Consider the following 19,642-nt stretch of genomic DNA (forward strand, 5'->3'; position numbering starts at 1 on the left):
TGGTGCAAGGTGAGGAGTATAATAATGTTGGGGGGCTCTGCCGTCATGGGAGCTTTGCAGTGCTGGGGGGTCATGCAGTGTACAGTGAGGGTACGATATTGGGGAGCGGTGTAGTGTGGGGTGATGCAGAGTTAGGAGACTGTGCGGGGGGGGGGTGTGGAATGCTGGGGAGTCATGCGGTGCAGTGTTGAGGTGAAGTGCGAAATGGGGGGATGGGCAGTGTTGGAAGGTCGTGCAGTACGAGGCGAGAGGGGGGATGCAAATGATGGAGGGTCTTGCGGTGAGGTGGGGGCCAATGTTAGAGGGCTGTGTAATGTTGGGGAGTGTTTGTGCAACACTGGGGGCCATGCACCGCAAGGTGAGGAGGTGCCATGTTGGGAGGCTGTGCAGCGTGTGTGGGGAGTATGCAGTGCTGTGGTGCACTGTTGGGGGGCTGTGCAATATGAAAGGGCTGTGTGATATATGGAGGCTGCACAGGGCGAGGCGGGTTGGGGGCCATGCACCGCTGGGGTCTGTGCAGTGCTCAGGGCCATGCACCGGGCAAAGAACGGTGAAAGGGAGGGAGCAACGATGGGGCAGGGGCCAGTACCGGGCGCGATAGCGCTGAGCCACTGTGGGCTGTTGATTTGGGGTTGGTTGGGTTTTTTTTTAGTTTGGGGTTTTTGGGGGTGGTTGGTTGGTTTGGGTTTTTTTTTTTTTTGGTTGGTGGTGTTGTTATTGTTGTTTTTAATAAAAGGATGTAATTGATTGAAAGTGCTCAAATAAATCCACGTAATTTGTAAAAGCTATTAGATTATGACGCAGCTATTCATTATGCCGGGACAACAATCAAGTTAGGAGGGCAAGCAGCCCGGGGGGGACACACAGCACAGCCCGCGGGGACCCTCCGGCACTGCGCCCTGGCATGGCACGGACAGACCTGCGCACTCCAGGATGCACGGACACAGCATGCTCCTGGGCCCAGGACGCAAGGACAGCTGGTCGGGACAGCCGGTGGCACCGCAGGGCACAGCTCTGGCACATGCACTAGTGTCTGAGGATGGGCAGCTGCCGCGGGGCATGATGTGCCAGGACACACGGACAAGTGCTTGAAGGGACGCACGGACACATGCCCAGCAGGACACAGGATCACACTGTAAGCTTGCAGGAAGCACACACCCAGCCTCCTCCATTGCCACGGTGTGAAGGCTGCAGTGCCAGTGGGCACTAGCATGGTTCTGGCAGCAATGCCTGAACTGAGCACCGTGGTACTGCTGGCCCATCACTACAGGGGGGATTTCTTCTCCGCCAAGGTGAGGAGTGGAGCCGAGGACACACCCCTCTTGGAGTCCTGCTGCTCCAGCACACCTCTCATCTGCTGCCCCCCAGAAAAGCTCTTTTTTCTCCCCCAGTTATTCTCTCTGGCGTTTCCTGGAGCAGAGCGTAGGCTGAGCTGAGCTCAACAGACAGATCCGGGGCTCCTCCTCTCCTGGGGAATCCTTCCACAGGGAGCAGGGCTGGCTGCGTTCTGACCACCTCGGGAGTATTCTCCCATGGATGTGCACGGCAGCACCAAGCCGCAGCCCTTGGTTACCCCTATGCTCTGGGAAATGCTAAAATATCCTAGTTGGACCCCTCTCCATCTGGGAAAGGGCTCCAGCCTGATAAACAACATTCCAGATTAACCCAGGATGGGGAATTGTTGCCGAACAGGAGCTCCAGGCGCACCGCAGCATTGGGGTAATGGTGGGTAGCGGATGGCACATTGTTTGGCCACTGGTGCTTGGGCATCACTCAGAAACAGTTTCTTCAAAAAAAAAGCCAAAACAAACAAACAAAAAAAATGCAGCTGGGAGGCTCTTCCTTCCCCTAGTCAGCTCCAAGGAGGGGGGAAGTGGGAAGGGACTGGAGAAATCCCCCAGTGTTGGGCAGAAAGGGGCTGAGCTTCATGGAGCTGCGAGCCCCAGGCTTCCGTCCCTGGGCACAGTAGGCAAAGATTGCTCATGGGCAAACCCCAGCTTTGTGAGCGGACCCCCATATGGATAGATTCCCTGTGGGCAAACCCTATAGTGGGTAGGCAGACCCCTCCCCCCTCACACCCCGTGGGTATACATCCCCCGTGGGCTCCCCAGCCGAGCTTGATCAATGAAGCGAGCCCAGTCGAGTGCAATTAAAGCCACTTTAATGACAGCCCCCTCCCTGCACACCCTGTAGCTGCCTTTGTCCATGCATGGGGACCGACACTAAAGACAAAGGGCGGTGGGAGGGAGCCCAGTCTGCGAAGCCTCTGTACCTGGGCTCCACAGACTGGGTTCCTTCCCACTGCCCATTGCTGGGGCTTTGGAAATAATCATTTTTGCTAATGCACTTGCTGCTGCGATGTGAAAATCCTACTGGAAAATGTATTAGAGCAATTATCCGTCTCACTCCGCAGCCGGGTGTAGCATTAATATTCAATTTTGATGTGGAAGTCCTATTATGTTAATAACTTTGGTGACAAAAGTCGTTAATGTAAAGACGTTTTCCTTTATGGCATGGCATTAGCCAGGGTGAATACCACCACCACCACCACGCTGGTGTGCGTGGTGGGATCAAATGGTGCAAGCCATGGAAGGCTGGGACCAGGGTGCTGAGGCTCTGGGCTCCATACAGATCATCGCACCTTGAGCTGAGCAGCTTCTCTGAACATCATACGGTGCTGCCAGTGCGTGGGGCCGCGCAGGAAGGCTGTGCTGGAGCCACACTGGCAGCAGGGACACAGGAGCGGCAGTGGGGTGTGCCTGGGCCCCGAGGAGGACGCAGGGCGGATTAGCTGCGCTGCAGCGCATCCGGCAGCGGCACTCCCTCTGCCGCAGATGCCCTCCTTTGTTCTCTCCCCAAGCCACGGGAGATGCACCGGAGCTTCACTGTCTGCCAGAGTGCACGGCAGTGACGTCCCAGAGCTCACTGGTATCTCTGTCTTCCATGGTGACACCAGGGCTATTCCTTGGCCTGGTTGCTGCAGTTGCTTATGGTTTAGGCAGAATCTTAGGCAAGCATGGGCAGGCAGATGGACAGATAGCTCCTCCTCGGGCTGCATTGAAGCAGCCAGCCCCAGAGCTATGGGTCCCTGGTAAAGAGATGTGGGGAGGGGAAAGAGAAGCACAGCTAGAGCCTGGCAAATCTCACAGCAGAGGAAAAGTGCCCTTTGTTTTGGCCATCACCAGCCATTGCCATGGATCTTGGATGGCAAAAGCAGTGTCACGGCCAAAATGAGGCTGACCCCCCACTACAACAGTGTCCTGAAGTGCTGGATGGGGTTAGAACCGTCACACATGGGAGCTGGGAGCTGCCTGTGATAGTAAAAATGGCAACGACCTCCACCTTGCCATGCCTGACCAGCAACAGCCTGGGAGTGACTCAACTCGCAGGCTTTGCCACAAGTGTGGCCCTACAGCACTGGCACATGGATGGCATGGTGCTGGGGGCAGGTTGGGAAGCAGGAAATTTCTCAAGGCCAAGGAGGGGCCAGCAGTTCCCAGATACAGCCCAGGCACACGGTGGGATTTCTGGGTGACCCTTTCTGAGCCCCTTGGGAGGCTCCTGCCCACTGCAGCAACTGCAGCAGCTTTCTGCTCCCCCGCATGCAGTGGGTGCTTGTCACAGCTGAGTCCCACCACACAGATCAGCACATGACTGTGTGTCCTGGCTCCAAGGGGCCTTGCACGGTGCAGCTTCAGCTGTACAGGGCAGCTGCAGGCAGTAGGGTTTTGCTGCCAAGACCAGTGCCAACAACAGGTTCCTGGGCCCAGTTACAATGAGCAACCTGGGCCACAGGCATCTGAGCATAACGTAGTGCTGATGCCACCTTTACTCGAAGTTAGCTCTGACTCAAAATACACTGGGACAGTGTCTGCGTGGCCGAGCTGGGTGGGATGGCCCCTGGGGAATCTGCAGGGGTAGGAAGGTGAAAAGCCAGAGGCAGTATACAGGGTCTGGCACTGACAGTGCATGGCCAGGCTGGTTTTCTCGAGGCTGCTCTTGGGGACACAGCATAGTGCTGGGGCCGTTCTTCACCATGGTCACCCCGGCCACCACTGGGTCTGCAGGGAAAAGAAGATGCAGAGCCGCACAGGGCCTCGAGCGCTGATACTGCGCCTTGGGTTTGCTAAGGACCCTCCCGCGCATGTGACCGAGTGCGAGGGGGGCGGCCCAGAGCACCATGCCTCAGCTTTGGTTGTCGGCAGAACTACTGAGGCGGTGCCTGCCGCAGCAAGCTCGGTGGCGTGGCCGCACCGTGGAGAACGGCTTGGGGCAGGCGACGGGCTCGGTCTTCCTGGGAGAGTGGGAAGGGAACAGCGGGGCCTGCCGGGGCCCGACACGTCCCGGGGCTATTTGGTGTCCCCGGGCCCGGCGGCGACCCAGCGCGCACGTGGCCGGGCCAGCCCCACCCCTCCCCGCTCCCCGCTCTCCCATTGGCCCGCCCTTCCCCTTTCCCGCGCCCCCATTGGCCTCAGCGCCCTCCACAAACAAAGGCCGGCGCCCGCGGGGGGCCCGGTGCGCCTCTCTGATTGGCGAACGGGCGACGAGGGGACGGGACTCTAAGGGGCGGGACTGAGTCCGCGCAGGCCCCTCCCCCAGAGCCGCTCCCCATGCCCTTATAAGGGGCGGGGCGGGGCACGCTCATTCATGCGCGCCGGGGAGGGGCGCGTGGCTCCGCCCCGCCTGCGGCGCGCGCTCCGGAGGGAGGCGGGGCCCGGCCCGCTCGCGCTCCAGGGCAGTGCGGGAGGAGCGGCATGGCTCGGCACGGTACGGCACGGTAAGGCTCGGTACGTGCGGGTAGGGAGCGTGTCCGTGCGTGGATGTGGTGGTGTGCATAACGCGTGTTAGCGCGGCGATCCTCACGTAGCATCCACCGGCGGGGATCCCTGCTGCTGCGAGTCTGCAGGCATCCGTATTCCCCTCTGGGTGCGTAGCGCGAGTATGCGAGTTCATCTCTGCCTTCCGTGAGCACCCACGCGTTTGTTTGTGTTGGGGTTCGGCTGATACAACCTCCCCTCCGCCCCCCAGCTCTGTATTGCCTTAGCTCGACCCCATCGTGCCTACAGGGGTCAGCCGGCCCGGGCATCACCTGTTTTCTCTGTATCTTGGGAACACTCACCCTGAAATCCTCCTCAGGGTAGGCACCGAATGCAGAACCCCACCGCCAGGACACTGGTGTGACACCGAGGGAAGCCCCAGCAACCTCTTGCCTATCCCCGGGACCGTTTGTACTGTTTAACCCACGCCGCTTCTCTCCTAGATAAATCGCCTGGGTAAATCGAGTCCCTCTTCTCCATTTTCCTAATAGTCCCATAAATTTATTTACGTTTCCAATCTGCCAGGTGCCCGCATGACACATGGCCGCTTCCAGCCTGCGCCGCCGATACGGATTGAACTTTAGTCTCCCAGCAATTAAGGTGCCTGAAACTGCACTTCATTAATGGTTGTTATGCAATAAAACCGATAAAACTGCCCTTATTTGCAATATAAAAACGCAATTTGTTTTAATTTATGTTTTTAAATACTTGCTGGGTTGTTCCTGGGCTCTGCCAGGCATCTGTCATCAGGGCTGGAAGCAGAGGGGCTCTCAGCTGCTTGGCAGTGGGTGCTGGCGCCCTGCAGGGAGGGGGCACACTGGGTGCTCTGGATGGGGTGTGGTTACAGACCCTTGGGTGCACCCACCTCGGGGCTGCGGTGTGGGTGGAATTGTCCCAGCAAACTAGGAAGGGCCTTCCTTTCTTTAGTCCCCAACACCTTGCTTTAGGGCCCCTCAACCCTGCTGTGCCACTCACCCCAGGGTAGCTGCCTTGCAGAGAAAGCAGAGGATGACCCTAGGAGGCCCATGGTTCTGAGGAAGAGCAACCCTTGCTATGCCATGGGTGCCTCAGGGCACAACCCTCCCCCCAACCTGGAGGTGCCAGTGAGTCAAATTCTTGAAGAACTCATGAACAAGGGCGGGATGGTGGGGGAGGGTTGGGAGCTCCCACTCCTGCATCTCACTGGCAATGAGATGAGCTCAGACCTTTTCTTGGGGCAGTAGCACCCACGGGAGATGCAAATCCGCCTCTGCATGGCTCTCTGCCTAGCACATACCCGCACACACACGCACAGGTGTGCGCACATGGAAGTCTGAGCATCCCTGTGGAGCAGCATCAGACACGGCAGCAGCCCCCACCCTGCCGGACCTCACCCGAGGGGTTTTGCATTTTCACAAAGCAGCTCGGGATTCACGAGGAGCCCTAAGCCACCTTTTCTAATTACAGTAATTGTGGCTCAGGCAGCTCTCCAGGGCTCTTTATTCTCCCTGCTCCAAATCCGGGGCGGGAGGAATCTGGGCCATCAGGGCTTCCCGGCAGATCCTGGGGGGATGCTGCCTGCCGGCTCTGCTCCTTTCTCTTGTGCTAACGAAAGGAATGAGTCTTACTTTGTCCTTTGCCAGCTCCCAACAACCAGCTGGAGCTGCCGTGCCTCATGCCGCGCTGGCTAAGTGGGGATGGGGGTCTCTGGGGCAGCTGTGCTGTCACGGTCCCTTTCCTGGTTGGCATCCCCTTGTGATAGTGTCTGGGAAAACGGCCTTGTGCTGCTGAGGTAGGTCTGCCCATGGCTAGGACACAGACAGATGGACAGACAGACTGGCTCACGTTGGAGGCAGGGTTTGGCCCTGGACTGTTGGTAACGGCTGAGCTACTTGAAGGCGAATGGGCTGGAGAGAACCATAGTCCTTTGGAGCCAGCATGGGGGACACCCGGGAGCTGTGGCACAGGAGGAGGGGAAGGTGGCGGGCAGAAGCTGCTGTTCTCAGGGGGAATAAGTAAATTAACCTGGAGGAGGAGGCAGCCCCAAGCATGTGGCTGCTGCTGCAATTATCAAGTGACTATTGCAATAACTATATTTGCTGGGTCATGGGGAGCCTTTTGGGCTGATGGGAATTGCCTTTTACATCAGGTTCTGCTGGCAGCTGTAGGTGCCCCCAAGCCCCCGTGCCACAGCTGGCTATGCTTTCACTTCAGTCTTTATTTGTCTAATTATTTCATCCTTTCACAGCCCATTTGCTGAGCAGTGGTGTATTGAGCCCCAGCTGATTTGGGGGAGAAGCAGGTGGGTTGGCCAAGGTGGAGGATGTTGTCACCTTCTGACAAGGTGCGTGAGGATACTGGTGACAGGGAGCAATGGGCCCAGGTGAGCACCACGGTGGGTGGGAGGACTGCCCAGAGCCCTAACCAACCCCCAATGCGAGATGCAGCCTTGGTGTCCCAGTCACATCTCCCCATCAATGCTGCATGACAGGTAGTGCCAATCCAGAGAGCATGGCTGCCCCATGGCACTGCAGGAGGACACTGGCAGCCAGGAACTGGGCCATGTGCCACCACAGGTGCCAACCAGAGGAATGGGCTAATTGTAGAGGGCATACATGTACCAACAGCATTCTTGGGGACTGAGACCCTGAGCAGGATGGAGACCCAAAGCGAGCCCCAGGTTTGCCCTGGGAAAGCGCAGCTCTGCCCCTATCTGTGGTGCCACAGCAAGCAGTAGCCAACCAGCCCACAGAGTGAGGCTGCAGGGGATCGTTTCTGCAGTAGCCAAGACCTGATGGGTTGCAGATACCTGAATGCAGGTGGTTTGGACATGGGGACGTGGCAATTGGAAACACGTTGTCCCAGCAGCACCTGAGCCATCCCTGGCCTGTCACAGTGACCCACACCAGTGAGCCTGCTTGTGTTGATCACCCCATGGTAATGCCTGACACTCTGGGGAGCACTGGGGCAGTGGAAGTGGAGTCACCATGCTCCCCATCATCTTGTGTCACCAAGCTGGCACCTGCTTACCCATGCTGGTGACAAGGGCTGCAGAGGTGGCAGAGTGAGGGCTGTTCCCTCAGCATTCCTGTCCCTCAGTGCAAGGGGTCGTAGCTGGCCAGCTCTCAGCATTTGCTCTGGCTGCTGGTGGCCTCTGACACGTGGAGATGCTACCTGAGCCCTTTTCTCTGCTCTTTTGGAGTCAGGGCCCTGTATCCCTAAGTGGATCAACACAACTTTCCCCTAACTGGCTGCAGATGTCTCCTTGGCACAGGAGCAAAGTGCTCTCTGTTCCCAGCATGGCAGATGGCTGCCATGGGTGCTCTGCCCTCCTCAGTGGGTGCTCAGGCACCCAGGGTGGGGGGTGCTTAGTCTCAGCCCCACACTGGCACCCACAGCCCATGGCAATAGGTGGGTGCCAGGGGAGGACTGTGGAGCGCTGCCAGCTTTGCATCATGCACACATGTGTATTTGTGCACAAGTGCTAGCACAGGCATGTGGGTCTGGTGTGTGTGTGTAAATGTGAGTGTGCTGCTCCATGCTCAGGGCCAGAGGTGCCAGGGAGGGTCCCAGGGATGACTCTGTGCCGGGGATGTGGCAGCTTTTAGGTGATGCACATGAGCCTTACTGCACATTCCTAGGAGCCCATGGAACCCCCACAGCTCATAGGGTTTCCTCTCCTCTGCAGCCCTGCTGTCCTGTGCCTTGGTGTTGCATTCCATGTCCAGGTACCATGCCCTGTGCCAGAGTATCCCATGCCATGTGGGGCTACCATTTCCCACATCCGAGAGCCATGTCCCCGTGTTCAGGTACCACATTCTGTGTCCAAGTGACACATCCCATATCCGGGTACCCCACGCCATGACCTGGTGTTGGAAGTTACAACTGAGACTTTCCCGTACTAGGGCAGCAACAGCCCTTAGGGGACCTCTCGTCTCACTTTGGAGACAACGCAGAGATGTGGGCACAGCCTCGGCGCAGGAAGCAGAGAAAGTGCAGCCGGTGCTGCTGCTGGCAGGCCCTGAGCCCACTGCGGCACCTGGAGGGAATTAGGCAGCGTGTTCACCTCCCTGCAAACCTTTTGTAGAGCAAATTCCTGCGGTTACCCATTGCGATTGCTGCAAATTATACGAGCGCTGCGCGTTTCGTTCCGACGGCAGCGCACCGCCGGCGACGGCAGCACATCGCCGGCGTGCACTGCTCCGACCTGCCACTGCGCCGGGCCATCCTGAGCCCCCCGATTCTTTATAGCTTGCTTTCTTCTTTCTTTTCATTTCTCCTCTCTTTCTTTTATTTTTTATTATTTTCTTTCCCCTTCTTCTGCCCCAACGATGGGGAGCAGGCAGGAAGGGCTGGGGGGAGACGTCTGCAGCAGGCAGGGAGCCCCTGAGTGCTGGCTGAATGGTTTCTGTGGCCATGTGGATGTGCAGTGGAGGTTGACACCCGTGGTCAATAGTACAGGGCTCAGGATGCAGCACTTACAGATGGTTGTCTGCACACCTTGATTCCTCCACTGAGAGGAATCTTGGGGTACTTGGATCCCCCACCAAAAGCAGGCTGCTGCAGGCAGACAGACCTGTGGCTTTGTCAGAGTTGGGGACCACTTCAGTCAGCATGGGGACAGATGTGCTGTATGCTTTGCTTGTGGACAGCTGGGTGAATGTCCAGATGTATATCTAGGGGTCTTGCACACCTGGGTGGGTGATGGGCTACCTGTGTGGGATCAAACAGCTTACAGCCTCCCATGGGCAGCTCATTGTCCAGAATGCCCTTGCTCATGTGCCACCACTGCTGTGGTGCTAAACTCTGGAGAGGTTTGGTGGGTGCTGATGAGGGTTCAGACAAGCAAACGTTTCATGAAGAGCATGGGACTTTTGGGTGGAAAGCTTTAAGCAACCCAGTGCCATGGAGCTGCTGATCCTGTGGAATGTGTGTGTGCGTGCAGATGTGTGCAGCTCTGTGTGTGTGTGTGTGCATTCATCTCCACGGGCATGCACACATTAATTTGTGTGCGTATGTAGGCACTTGTGCATGCATTTATAGGTATAGAATCACAGAATCAACCAGGTTGGAAGAGACCTCCAAGATCATCCAGACCAACCTAATACCCATCCTTATCTAATCAACTAGACCATGGCACTAAGTGCCCCATCCAGTCTTTTCTACACGTCTGTGCATCTGCAAACATGCCTGTGCATGCAAAGGACATGCATTTATGTGCATGCATGTGTCTGCATCTGTATGGCTGGGCACACGTGTGTGTGTGTGTGTGTGTGTGTGCCTGCACGCATGTTCGTGTGCCAGCGTGCATCTGCCTATGTGGCCGTACATCTGCACACGTGCGGGCACCCCGCCTGTGCCCCTGGCTGTGCCCGGCTCTTGGGGGGTGCCCCGGCACGGTTTCACCTCGGTTGCACTCCCGCCTCAGCTCTCCCCGGAGCAGCAGGCAGAGTCCTCCAGGGCAGCAGGCGCGTGCGCGCCCGGCGCCGCTCTGCCCCGCTCCTCTCGCTGCCCTGCCCCGCGCGCTCCCGGAAGCGCCAGCGGAGCAGCGGAACCCGGAAGTGCCGCTGTGGCCGGTGCCGGGGCCGGCGGCAGGGGCGGGTCGGGGCGGGTCCGGTCCTGCTATGGCCGGTACGGGCGGCTGAGGATTTCGCTGGGGGTGCGGGTGGCGGTGGCGGCTGCGAGCCGGGCCCCGCGCCGCGGACACCCCCTCCCCACCCTGTCCTCCACTTCGCTGCGGGCCATGGCGGCGGCGGCGGCAGCAGCGGGCTCCAACTGGGGCCTGATCATGAACGTGGTGAACAGCATCGTGGGGGTGAGCGTGCTCACCGTGCCCTTCTGCTTCAGACAGGTGAGCGTCCCGCCGAAGCCGCGGGCTGGCCTTCCCGAGCTGAGGTCCCTTCCCCGGAGCTCGGAACCTTTCCCCGCAGCGGCAGTACTGACCCCTTCTAGCCGTGTCCGGTAGGGGTTGGAGAGGCTGGATACCTACGGGTGTCACCGGGTCGAGTAAGCGGGTCACGGGGCCGTGCCGGTGGCCCCGTGGGGCTGGGGCCAGTGAGAGAGGTAAGAAGGTCAGGGGACGTGTCGGGGTTTCCCTCGTGTGGGTGGAAGCCCGGAGCTGGGAGTGATAGGCAGGGCTCTGGTTGGCTTGAAATCCCCGTGAGCTCCTTGGTTGCAGGGTCTGGATGGCAGGGAAGGGCTGTCTGAAGCCCCTGGTCCGAATTTGGAAGGTGTTTAAGTGTCTCATGGTGGTTTTTAAGTGGAGGAAGCACTAAAGACCGAGGTGAGACATCTCTTGTAGCAAGCTATGTGTTTGCTGCGAGGTGTCCAAGTAGCCATTTCTGCCATCCTTGTGAGTAGAAGACCAAAAACGAGGAAGGATTTATCCATGTGATAAACGTGGGTTGGCTTGGAGGTGTTTGCAGACCATCTGCTGAGCTTGAGCTGTGCTTCTCCTGCCCCTCTCCAGGAGCTGCTGCCATCCTCACGGCCACATCGACATCAAACGCAGCAGAGAAAAGGGCAAATTAAGATCTGGCATCACTTGTGCCTGTTTACAGTCACCTGCTTAAAAATTATCCAGCATTTAATACCTCTTGCTGCAGATATGTGAGCTGGTGATGGCAGTGGCTGACGAGTTCACACTATGAAATAGTTCTTACCTAAGAAATTTACAACAGAGTTTATTTGCACCTTAGAGTTAGGAGTGAGAGCTGCCCTGGGAGGGGTGACTAAGGGGCAGTTGTGGAAGTTCTCCACGAATGGCTCCCAGTTCACTCCTTAGTGCTCAAACTGGTGCAAGCTGGAAGTTGTGGGAACCAGGCAGGTGCTCTGTGTTGTCCTTGGGCTGCAGAGAGAGAGTAAAATTGAGCTTCTGCGTCATGTTCCTGTAGGCTGCTCTGAAGCTGAGGGAACTTGAGAGGTGAAAGCGCAGCTGGAGGTGTGTGAGGGAGCTGAAAGGTGATCAGGGCTGGCGGCAGGGCCACGTGGGGTGACTGATCCTCCACCTCACCCTGGTCTTTTCCCCTTCTCTTCTTCCATTTCAGTGTGGCATCATCCTGGGAGCTCTGCTGCTGATTTTCTGTTCTTGGATGACTCATCAATCCTGCATGTTCCTGGTGAAATCGGCCAATCTCAGCAAGCGCAGGACCTACCCTGGCCTTGGTGAGAAGTTTCAGCTCTAGGGCTCGAGCTTTCTTTCTTTCTTTCTTTCTTTTTTTTTTTTCACTGCAGTTTTTGCTCTGACCCCCTAATTTACAACTTTCATACTGGTATTGTTGGCACGGCGTGTGGTTTCTTGGTGTAGTTTTCAGTTTGTGCTGTTTTGCTCTGTCAGTCTCTCCCGCGTGTCCTCAGGGGAACGCCAGGGTTTAATTCTGCTCTTGACAGTGAAGTTAATAGGCACAGAATTGTTTTGACTCTGCAGGGCAGGGGAGGAGATGCCGCACTGACTGATCAAAACCCAAGTTTTCGGGAGCTGGCCTAGTGGGTGTCTGGTGTAAATTATCGGTCTCGGCACGAAAGCCGCGAGCCTCCCCACCCAGTGCGCTGCCGGGGACATTGGGTTCTGCCAGCGGAGAGCCTGGCATGGAGCTCAGGCTGCCTGTGCCTCTGTGGCAGGGCAGAGAGAGGAAACAACGCACAAGGTTTCAAGTGGCCAAGAAAATAAAAACATCTGCAAGATTCATGTGTGGGTTTGTGGCAGAGTCTGCCAGCCCTCTTCCTCGGAGCTTGTCGCCTCTATGCTGGCGCCTGGCTTGGCCTCTGCTGTGACCTCTCTTCTGATTCTGATCCACTTCGGGGACAGGAGGAGGTGCTCAGGATCTACACCTCTCCATTGACATGAGGAACAGTTGGAAAAGTGTTCTTGTTTTTCCCTTATTTCTCTGAGGGAGGAGAATGTTGGCTGGCATTGCCCTTGGTAAAAGAGCTCAAGGGCCAGTGGCTGACCATGCTGTTGACAGATGGGTCTCCTCCATCCTCAGAGCGCCTGAGGTGCTGCTACCAGGCTGCACATCTTGGCTTCTGCCAAGTTGTATCTGCTAGAAATCCAAACAATCCAGAAGTTCTTTGATCTCAGAGATGCTGGAGAGAAGAGGGAGCCCTCAGGTAACGTCTGGCTTGTCCCTGAGGCTCCCAGCCCAGCTGCCTGGGTTGCCTCTCCCTGCCCCCACACAAGAAGTCTTTGTGTGCCACTTCCCCGGAGTACAGAGAGTCCCCTCCACCTTGGAGCGTCTCCCGGGAAGGAGGGATCCTTGATGCTCCCTGAAGCCAAGGGACTCGAATACACAGAGGACCAGTAATGCCTCTGAACTTCCTGGCACACAAATGCTGGTGCTGAAAGAAATGCCTCTGCCCTGGGAGAGGTGCCATCGGGAGGGACAGCCTTGAGAGGAAAAGCAGCACTCCTACAACGCATCCTAATGGATCAAGGTTGAGCAGCTCCACACAGACAGCCTTTGTCACTGGAGGCTTGTGCCCTGGTACATCTGCGAGAGATCCTGGCAGCCCTGGCAGCCGATTCTGTGGGAGGCTTTGGCAGGGCTGAAAGATGTAAGAAAGTTTTGCAAATTAACTTCAGTCAGCCAGTCCCTTCCGGAGGAACACTGCGAGCAATGGTTTCAGCTACAAAAGGGCCAGGGTGGTAACAGGCTGATATCGAGCCCAGACGTCTTTGCCTGGCAGTGCTCTGTCCCTGAAGGGCTTGGGTATTAAAAATATTTTGCTCTTCACTGCTGTTCTCCTGCACAGAGTGAAAGGGAAGGGCCTTGGGCAGATGAGGATGAGAAGCAGGATGCAGCTCCGGGCAGATGTTAACCAAGAGATGAGTTAATGCCTCCCCTTAGTGCTGCTGAAAGTGATCTGGGTCTTTGCAGATGACCTGCGCTGGGTACTGACCCTGTCGGCAGCATGCTGCAGCCCTCGTTTCTGCTCGCTGCAGAGAAAAGTGCCAGGGCACAGGTTCTAGGAACCACACTTGCCTTAAAAGGGCTTCTCTACTGACTGGGCAGATTCAGCCCTGCCCAGCTTGTGAGGCACCAAGAGATCCCTTTCCAAAGGTGCTTGACTGTACAATTTGTTTTACAGCCATCATCTCTTTCCTCCTTGAGAAGATAAAGGATCTAATTTTTCTACTGTCTTTGGATGGGGACATCTGGCATAACATTTGAAGGCTTGTTCTCATCAGAACATCCCTTCTGAACAGCCAAGGAGACTGATGGTTTCTCAGCATCTCCAGCAGCTGTAGGGACTATCTGGAGGCACATACCTCTGTGTGATGTGAAAAAGGAGCTCACAGCAGCCGTCCTTCTGGACTTGGCTTGTCGAAGACCCACTGTCCAGGAAGGATGTGTTCTTCTCACTTAGCCCTGACCTTTTGGCCATGTGACTGGACCTCCCAAAGGCTGTCACTCTTTTCATAGAATCACAGAGTCATTTTAGTCAGAAAAGACCTTTCAGATTGCTTACTCCAACCATTAACCCAGCATGGCCAGGCCACCACTAAACTGCATCCCTCAGCACCACATCTACACAGCTTTTCAATCCCTTCAGGGATGGGGACTCCACCACTGCCCTGGGCAGCCTCTTCCAGGGCTTGACAACCTTTTTGGAGAAGAAATTGTTCCTCATGTCCAACCTAAACCTCCCCTGGTACAACTCAAGGTCATTTTCTGTTATCCTGTGGCTTGTTACCAGGGAGAACAGACCCAGCCCCAGGGATCACTTTTCTCTTTGTGGTGGTCAGCTCCCAAATGAGTGAGAGCTGGGGGCTGAAGCCACACAGTTGCTCGCCGTGCCAGGCTGTGGCTGGTCCACCCACTCTGTCACCGAGCCGTTGGCTATTTTTGGTGCTACCACACATAGCAGCTATGCTTTATTTTTCTGCTGTGGCTCTCCTGCCATGCTTCTTGTTTTATTTTTTTTTCAGTTCTGTGGGAGAACATAATGTTTCCTTAATTTTTAGCTCAAGCAGAGTCCAAAGAAATCAGAGTTTGTAAGTTAATATTTAAAATAGCAAAAGATGCTTCCAGAAAGCAAGTAAAGTTTTGTGTTCTCGCAGCGTGCTGTACCTTGAGAGAAGACAAAGGGAGTCCAGGATGATGGTTTTCCATGTTGTTCCTCTGCACTTAAAGACAGAAAATAGGGCTACGTGGTCTGTGCTTGGAACTGGAGGTTTCAATTCCCACTCTGCCCAGTAAGATCTAAAAATACAAAGCGGAGTCTTCTTGCCTTTTTCTCTTCAAGAAAAAGCAAAAGCAGCGACGTGAGGACCGCTGATCATTTTCTGCTACAAGCTACACCCTGAGTATGGGAGAGAGGGGCAAGGAGAAAGGAGTGGTGGGAGGGGGAGGAAAAAAAAAAAACCCCACACAAAACCAAACCCCAAACTCTTGGCAGCAGCCCTTTATGGTGTGGGCTGCGAGTACTGGGTATTCTGGGTATGGGATTGAAAGTTCTGGGCACCATCTCAGCTCTCCCATCCAGCACCGTCAGGCAGCTCGGTTCTAGTGGGGAAGATAAAAATAAAAACGCGAGTTTGATTGAAATTTTGCACTGCAGTTAACTTTTTGCCACACAGCATCTTAACCCAGGCGTATTTTTCTCTTCCTCGCTGACTTTCTTTTAATGGTTGCCATGTGTGATTGCTACTTCACACCGCTTTGCTTATAAATAGAAAGGGAGGGGGGGAGAGGGAAGGAAAAAACCCCAACCCAAACGAAAAGAACCTGCTTTCTATCTTTCCCTCATCTTTGTTCCTGTTTTATGTGGTTTTCAACTTGTGGAGGGCACGTCTGAAAAAAGAAAAGTGGGAGGGCAGGCGGAATGAAACAGCCCCAAAACGCACCACTGGTGGGTTCCTGCTGCGCTGCCCTTTGTCAGTGTTGTTTAATTTCAGGCTGCTGCCTGTGCCACGTTCTGGACCGTTCTTTGACTAACTGGAACTTTGTTGTTGTTGTTTTTCTTTTTCTTCTTCTGTCAGCATTTCATGCCTATGGAAAAGCAGGAAAAATGCTGGTGGAAACAAGGTAATCTGCTACTTACTTAAAGCTTGGATGGTTTGCTTTTTCTTTAATGAAAAAAATGTTGCTCCGTGGCCTCGCTGTGCGCTTTCGTTCCTTACCCTCCCACCTTCTCTGCTCCCAGAAGTCTTCCTTGCCACGTAGAACTGGAGCAGGAGCCCAAGTGAGATTCCCTGAGCACAGCTCACAGGTGCTGCCTTCAGCATATTCCACCCCACCCCGCTCTCCTTGTTCCTGAGACAGGAGTGTTTTCCAGACAGCAGGAGCACAGAAGTCAGGCACTGAACTCATCTCCCGCTCTGCTGCGTGTGCTGTGAAATCATGGGCATGTCGCTCGTGGCCCTCTTCCAGGGGTGAAATCCCTGCCAAGATTGCTGTGAGTTGGTGGGAGGGAGAGCTCTCAGCACCTCAGATCCACCCTTTAACTGCTCTGGTCCTGCCTGCTCCTTCCTCTGTGAGACACCAGGCACTGGGAGATGCCTGGTGAGGGAAATCCTGTCTCCGTTTCAGACTGCGCTTCCTCAGATGAAAGGGGAAGCTCCTCCGCAAGCCTCCTTCAGCAGTTGTGGTGGGCAAGGGAACATCATTGCAGCTTTCTTCAGAAGGGATTCTTTGGTGGAGGTGGTCTTGAGCCCAGGCCAGTCAGTGGTGCTGACTCTTTCCCTCTTCCCATCTGCAAACTGCTGCACAACACTAAAAATACACCGAATATTTCTCAGACGTTACTTGTCCATGCAAGCAATTGCTGTAATTGCCACAGGGATGTTGTATAATTGCAGCTGGGAGAGAAAGTGGTCCATGCAGTCACGAAGGGGAGGAGAAGCAGTTCACAGGACAATCTTTTCATTAAAGTGTGGTCCATTTGTGTGGAAAAAAAAGTTGGAGAGATGATTTGGTATTGAGATTTTTGTGGTAATCCCTTGCCGGGGGGCATGGGGCTGAGGGAACCTCTTGCTGCTAATTTTAAATGATATTTTGCAAGAAATAACGGAGTTCTTCCCATCTCCAGGGTTTGCTTTGTCCTGTGGCTCCAAAGAGCCCTGAAACCCATGCATGGGCTGTTACTAGAGCTCCACCTCCAGCCAAGCTGTTAGGTGTGGATGGAGAATCACTGGTTTTCATTTGGCTAAGGCTGAATGCAGAGCTGGTGGCTTCCGCTTTGCAAACCCGAGGATGAAAGCGTGGTCCTCCCCTCCAGCACCAAGCAGTGGTGCTCAGCCTGCTCCTACAGCTGTAAGAGCAAGCTCACAGCTCCCCATATCCCTGCAGACAGAAAATCTACTTGCCAGATGTATTTTCAGCAGAATGTGGGGCTTGTCTCCACCATGACTTGCTAGAAGGTTGTGTTAGCAGGTGGGTGTTGAGGCCTGGCAAGCCTGAAGCCAGGCACGCTGAAGCTGCTCTACCTCTGAACACAAGTGAGTGACTGCACAAGGTTTTGAGTCACTTTAAGTGTACATTTCAACTGTTTCTGGTAGCTCTTCTGGAGGTTCCTTGATAAAGAGGGATGCAGTAGGATCCTAACCAACCTTCAGCTGTTGCATGCAGAGTGTGTAGCCCTTGAGACTATGTCAGTGCTGAACCTTTGTCTTAATCCCTCACGAGCAGCTGCAGTGTCTGTAGGATATGTCTTGCTCCCAGCACAGCTGCACTCCACGCCAGGCACGTTGTGGTGTTGTCACTGCTCAGTGTTCTTACTGCTCCCATGTCATCAGTGAGGGCTCTGTCACCATCTCTAAAGCAGACTCAGAATCAGCAAAGCCTCATCCTCTGTCTCTCGGGCTCTGCAGAGTACAGCTCCACTGGGAATGTAGCTGCTAACACACCCCTGCCCGGGAGCAGGAGCTGTGTTCCAGGGTTCCTGCTCCAGCCTCCTAACCTGGGTGTGTTCTGTTTTTGCAGCATGATTGGGCTGATGCTGGGAACTTGTATTGCTTTCTATGTTGTCATTGGTGATTTGGGGTCCAACTTCTTTGCCCGACTGCTTGGATTTCAGGTAAATAAATCCTCACTGGATCACATCCTCGGTGCAGACAATAGCTCCAAGTGTGCCTTAGACACAGCAGAGAGCATCCTGCCTCAGCAGCATGCTCAGCAGCCCACCAGGCATCATGGGGTCATCTCATGGTGAGCTTTAACGGCACGCCTTGCACACAGAGCATTTGGCTCTCTGAAGTTCTGGAGGCCCAGACATATGGTGAACAATCAGCTGTGTAAAACCTTCAATGAAGCACTTCCAACAAAGGAATTCTTTTTAAGTTGATGTCTATTAATTCTGGAGCAGATTCCTGATGCTTCCTGTCTTAATTCCTGCCCCAATGGGTAGTGACAGACAGTTTCTCTGTCTGGAGCTCTCAGCCTCTTGCAGCCCTCTGGTTCAAGAGAGGTTTTCTGTTCTGTCCCCTGCTGTTTTGGTGGCTGAAGTTACAGTGAGCCTGCCTCTTCTTCAAGATAAAATAAACTGTGTGAGCAGCCCAATGTGGGTTTAGGGTTTGTGGTGGTGAGATGTGCTCCTGGTGGACAGGAGGCTCTTGCTGCTCTTCTGGAGAAGCCAGCGCAAGGGCTGTGTGGGGAAGCAGAATGGACATGTGGAAGGATTTTTGCTGGGGCTGTTATCTGCTCTGCCTGATGCTGCTAAGCTAGGATGAAGGGACTGTGAAGTTAAAAAGATGCGTTGTGGCTGCAGCCAAATTAGGTATTAAATATTTCCAAGCATTTCAGAGTGTTCTGCTATAACAAATACCAGTCTGAGGGTTTGATTAGTTTTCTGTATTGGAATTTTCAAGACTTCAGCCTCTTGTCTCCCAAGTAAGTTTAGTTTCTATGTAATTGCATGAAACTACCTAAATAGCTTGTGTTGGATTAGAATTTAAATACACTCCCCTCCCACCCCCCCCCACCTCTCTATCACCCCCCAAATACTTCCACTTGAGGACGGACCTGTCACACAGTGTGTAGAGCAACAGTGGCACCCAGTGACTGTAGAAGTTAATCACAGACCCAAGCCAAAGAAATGTCAACGTTTCAGAATCAGATCTTTTAAATACCAACAGAAGCAGACTTTCAGACTTGGGATTGATCCTGGCTTTGCATTGTTCTTGTTCTGGAAACATGAAGCATGTGTGTGTGTGTGTGGGGGGGGTTGATGATTTGCTGGGATGCTGTGCACGTCCTCCCTGCTGCAGTCCTGTATGCAGCTCCCTTTTCCAGGTGTCAGGCGGTTTCCGGATCGTCCTGCTCTTTGCTGTCTCGCTCTGCATTGTGCTTCCCCTAAGCCTCCAGAGGAACATGATGGCCTCCATACAGTCCTTCAGTGCCATGGCTCTCATCTTCTACACGGTGTTCATGTTTGTGGTGAGTATCCATGCTGGGAATGCTGTTTTCCTATTGCTTTAATGCAGCTGTTCTGACTGGGACAACTTCCAGGTGCAAGCCTCAAGTTTAAAATGCTCTTCCTGATTAATTAGTGCTGGGCATAATGGGTGATCTGAGTGCCCACGCTCAAGGTGGGGGAGGCACAGGGCAGTGGGTCTGTGAAGCTGTTACAGAGCTGGGGACAGAGGTGGCACAAGCAGTAATAAGCTACAAATCAGGTTATGGCTTATTCTGCTTGTTGGTATCTTACAATTTAGAGCTCTGAACTTTGAATCGAAGGATGGAAGATGTGGTGAAGAGGCCCTGGAAGCAGAAAGGCTTTCAGCATGTGTTGGTGTTATGCCTTGAAAACCTCAATGCCTCTAATCTGCAGGGGAAGCAGCTCTCGTTCAGAACTCCAGTGTGTGCTTTGCCTGCTACTCTGCAGCTGCTGGTTAATGCCCTTTAGAC

At 54.7% G+C, this 19,642-nt stretch overlaps 1 protein-coding gene and 1 long non-coding RNA gene across 3 annotated transcripts in view; both read left to right on the forward strand.

Moving 5' to 3' along the window:
* Positions 1 to 4,660: 4,660 nt before the first annotated feature.
* LOC135179694 (uncharacterized) lies at positions 4,661 to 5,498 on the forward strand. Its single transcript, XR_010304078.1, has 2 exons — positions 4,661 to 4,777; positions 5,343 to 5,498. It is a non-coding gene; the product is annotated as an uncharacterized LOC135179694 (long non-coding RNA).
* A 4,962-nt stretch (positions 5,499 to 10,460) lies between these two features.
* SLC38A10 (solute carrier family 38 member 10) overlaps positions 10,461 to 19,642 on the forward strand; it is a 41,682-nt gene continuing 32,500 nt past the window's right edge. For both annotated transcript variants that reach the window (XM_064150707.1, XM_064150708.1), the window contains exons 1-5: positions 10,461 to 10,647; positions 11,843 to 11,960; positions 15,778 to 15,823; positions 17,720 to 17,813; positions 19,028 to 19,171. In XM_064150707.1, coding sequence (XP_064006777.1) covers positions 10,540 to 10,647; positions 11,843 to 11,960; positions 15,778 to 15,823; positions 17,720 to 17,813; positions 19,028 to 19,171 — 510 coding nt within the window. In that variant the 5' untranslated portion in view covers positions 10,461 to 10,539. The remainder of the gene's footprint in view (positions 10,648 to 11,842; positions 11,961 to 15,777; positions 15,824 to 17,719; positions 17,814 to 19,027; positions 19,172 to 19,642) is intronic.

The sequence above is a fragment of the Pogoniulus pusillus genome, chromosome 11 (genome assembly GCF_015220805.1).
Source record: "Pogoniulus pusillus isolate bPogPus1 chromosome 11, bPogPus1.pri, whole genome shotgun sequence".
Classification (NCBI taxonomy): domain Eukaryota; kingdom Metazoa; phylum Chordata; class Aves; order Piciformes; family Lybiidae; genus Pogoniulus; species Pogoniulus pusillus.